Source organism: Bidens hawaiensis, unplaced genomic scaffold, assembly GCF_021521415.1.
Source record: "Bidens hawaiensis isolate Kalapana, Puna unplaced genomic scaffold, B.hawaiensis_p1.1 tig00029063_1, whole genome shotgun sequence".
Taxonomy (NCBI): Eukaryota; Viridiplantae; Streptophyta; class Magnoliopsida; order Asterales; family Asteraceae; genus Bidens; species Bidens hawaiensis.
In genome coordinates, this window is record NW_027494792.1 from 158,697 (window position 1) to 162,392 (window position 3,696).

Consider the following 3,696-nt stretch of genomic DNA (forward strand, 5'->3'; position numbering starts at 1 on the left):
GCAAGCGCAAGCTGGCTAGCGGATCACAAGCGAATGGTGGCGTCATGGACAAGAGGTGAACGGTTAGGTCCATTCAGCGTCATGTGTCGCAATACAATAGGATGAATCTTGGTGATGACTTTAACCATAACATATGACCTTAAAATGTAACTTTTCTTTAGTTTAATTTAGGTGATTTGAAAAGTAAATGTTGTTTTTTTAGGTGAAATCTGGTTTTGGACCAACTCCACTGAAGATCAAAACCTAAATATTGTGTATATTTAATTTATTTACAAAGTTTAGAAAAACATACAACCCATGAATTCATCCATACGACCATACAAACAAATTAACAAACTATACATTAAGAAAATCAAATCTTTCATTATTCATAAACAAAATGGTCATAAACATTTAAAGAAAAATTAAAATTTTCAGAATAAACACACCAATAACATCATCGAACTTGGGCCCACTTCCACGGTGACGGCGGTTCCACGGCGGCTCTGTTTTTCTGTCGCCGCAATTCCATATAAAAATTCTTAATAAACTCCTCCGCAGCCTTATCCACCTTATTAAACACAATGTAATTAATAAAAAATTAAAAATTAGCTTTGTAATGGGTTAACTGGTTAAGTATACTTTTTGAAACCGTAATTACACAGTAAATATCAATGAAAACATTTACACCTTCTGAGAGAGATGAGTAAAAACCAAAACCGAAAGCCAACAAAACTAAATCGAAAGTAACTGAAACTGGCTATCGGTTTTTCTCTTTACCGTCGGTTAATCAAAAATAACCAAATCAAACCATATATTTACATATATTTCAATCTTTTGTACAGGGGTGGGTCTACACAAAAGGTGTATGAGATTTTAACATATGTAAATATATGTAAAATCTCGATAGAAGTATATGTAAATATAGAAAACAACACAAAAAGTTAATCGAAAACAACCAAATCAAAGCCTATAAATTCTCAAGTTATACATGAGTTAAAATCTCGTTCCACCCTTATTAAATTTTAACATCGAACCGTTTCTGATCTTTGTGAAATTTTTTTCTTGGTACGACACTACTTTTGTACCTCCACTTCATTAATTTATACCGCATATTCATTTTCATGTATTTTATAAGCAAAAATTTTAGCTCTAAGTTTACTTTTAGTTATTACTTATTACTTATTAACCAAAGTTAACCGAACCAGACAGAAAACTAACAAACTAACTGATTAAACTGAATCAATTAACTAAAACCCAACTGGTTAATAAAATAGATTAACCGATGACATGGATTTCAGTTATTACACACACTAAAGAGTTTAACTAACCTGAATAGTATCCTCCTCTGTGTCATTCACCGGAAACGGCGAATCTGTCACCCGAAGCCGCGGTACATTCGGACTCTTCCCAAACCCTAACAACGTCAACGGCGACTTTCCCGTTTCCGTTTCCGTTCCCGTTATCTCCTCATCATAACTATTCAAAATATCAAACACTTTTCTAACTTTATTAACGGTCAATTCACGGCCATGACGCTTATTATGTTTACTACGTCTGTGGTAAAACAGTGGGGTGTTACTGCAGCTGAACTCGTATTCAACCGGAGCAATGAAGGTGGTGTGGATGTTGTTAGGGCGGCAGGTGAGTGTTTGGTGGTCGAGAAGGAGGTTTCCGATGGCTTTTGTTGATCTTTTGAGCATCATGTGGAATTGGAACCATGGGATGGTTTTAGTTAAGCCTTTTCTTACCATGTACACAATTGCTCTAATTATTATGCATAGCCTCTTGGTTATCACTGGCGTCAGATTGTCGTTATCCATTTTCCGACAATCCATTTTGTCTAAGGGAGAAAAGAGAGAGAGAGAGAGAGAGAGAGAGAGAGAGAGGGAGAAAAGAGAGAGTTGCCGGAGGATATAGATATAGAAGTGGTGAACATATATATATATAGGCTGTATACTTCATGGAAAATAAACGAGTGATATAATTATTATTTCTATATGGTTAATTAATTATAGTCGTCTCCTACAATTATTTTATTCCTACAATTCTACAAAACACTATTGAGGAATATTTACGTGTATATGCATGGTAGGTTAATTATTTAATTGTATCTTCTAGCTACACTTATTATATGGTAATTACTAATGTGATCATGTAGTGACAGAAAGCATGAGGTTTTTTATACTGACTCAGGTTTAATCTACACATACAACGCTTTGAGATCTTTAGTTCGGTTCTGAGTACGTCCGGACCTTATCATCAGTAGACTTTCGAGCGGGTAGGTTTTTTCTGAAACTGAAGATAACTTTGTGGCGCTTAAGAGCTCCGTATAGACGTACAACTGTATTAGGCTAGCTAGCGGTGGCCTTTTGCCACACTCTGTACAAAGTATCCAAACAATTCTCTATTTGTTAACGGTTAAAAAAACATTTTATATGTATAAGACGGTTATTTAACTTCTTTTAACGTTTTATTTGTAACTTAGCGTTACATCAACTCGCATAAAGTATAGCTAACTGTATTTTATGCGGGTTCTAGCGGTTTATACCTAGAGCTAGTTAACATTAAGGTGGTTTGACCTTAAAAGAATAAGTTGAATCTTAAAACTTTATGGTCACGTCATTTCGCTAGAGCTTAACTACGTTCGACTCATTTACGATTCTTCTTCTCTTATCATAAACTCACTCATCTCTTAGTCTCTCGAAATTTATTTGGAACCATTTAATTGTTTGGCTTGTCGAAACCATACACAATATGTTTATAAAATTGTCTTTTATATATATCGTATACTCGCGTCTTCAGATTATGTTTGAGCAAAATATTTATAGGAAAAGGTGTCTAATCTTAGAATTTGTTTTAAACATATGGATATTGAGATTACGTTGTTAACGTGTCTCCATATGCACATGTGTTTGTGACATTGAATTGTCTATGTACGTATATGATGTTCAATATTGAGACTTGAAAAGTGAGTTGATACTTCATTTAGTAAGAAAATAGTAAATATAATTAGACGTGTATATGCACAATCACTAAAGAAATATAAAAACTTTTTGTTAAATTGAAGATATTTGTTTAAAAGTAATTCATATTTAATGAGTCTCAAGATGGTGGTTTGGCGTTTAATCAATATCAGAGAGTTTGGTATGCTCATTGATGATGCATTCGAAACACTTTTGAGTAATGACATCCTTTACACTTGATAATGATGGTTATATCTTAATTTAATTTTAAAGCATATAGTTGATTTTCTAAAAAAGTTAAATTTAAGAAAAGCATATATACAATGACAAATCCATAACATTTAATTGGCTTGGTGCTTGTAATTCGATACATGTATTTTTTGTGAATAAAAAAACGTTTATGAAAATATTTTGTGATTTTAATGTCATCGCACTATTTATGTGTTTGGGATTTTACTTAAAATATACAATGGTATAAGTTAGAAGGTTTGAACTTTGAAGTGCACGTAACACGTTTGGTCAATAATAGAAAGGTTGATGACGTTTACCGACTGAGGTATATGTGAAAACAACATACACTTGTTTTTAACATACTATTAGGTTTTATTTGTGTAATACTAATTCCTTATATATTAACCAACTAGTGTTAAAGCGCGTATTACACACGGAATAATTCAACTTATAAAATTATAAGTAACAAAAATAATTACATTGCGTATATGAAAAAAATGTATTACATCTATGCTGGTAA

At 32.8% G+C, this 3,696-nt stretch overlaps 1 protein-coding gene across 1 annotated transcript; it reads right to left on the bottom strand.

The window, feature by feature from the left end:
* Positions 1–392: 392 nt before the first annotated feature.
* Positions 393–1,700, bottom strand: LOC143578218 (uncharacterized). The gene is made up of 2 exons (XM_077061871.1): positions 1,311–1,700; positions 393–550 (listed from the first exon to the last, which is right to left on the bottom strand). The coding sequence occupies exons 1-2, from the start codon at positions 1,683–1,685 to the stop codon at positions 437–439; spliced, it is 489 nt and encodes a 162-aa protein (XP_076917986.1). The 5' UTR covers positions 1,686–1,700; the 3' UTR covers positions 393–436.
* Positions 1,701–3,696: the final 1,996 nt, after the last annotated feature.

Excerpts from the sequence above, each read along its gene's own strand:
- LOC143578218 (XM_077061871.1), bottom strand. The coding sequence starts at position 1,685 with ATGATGCTCAAAAGATCAACAAAAGCCATCGGAAACCTCCTTCTCGAC. Across the intron at positions 551-1,310 it reads CAGAGGAGGATACTATTCAG|GTGGATAAGGCTGCGGAGGA; the intron begins GTTAGTTAAACT and ends GTGTTTAATAAG.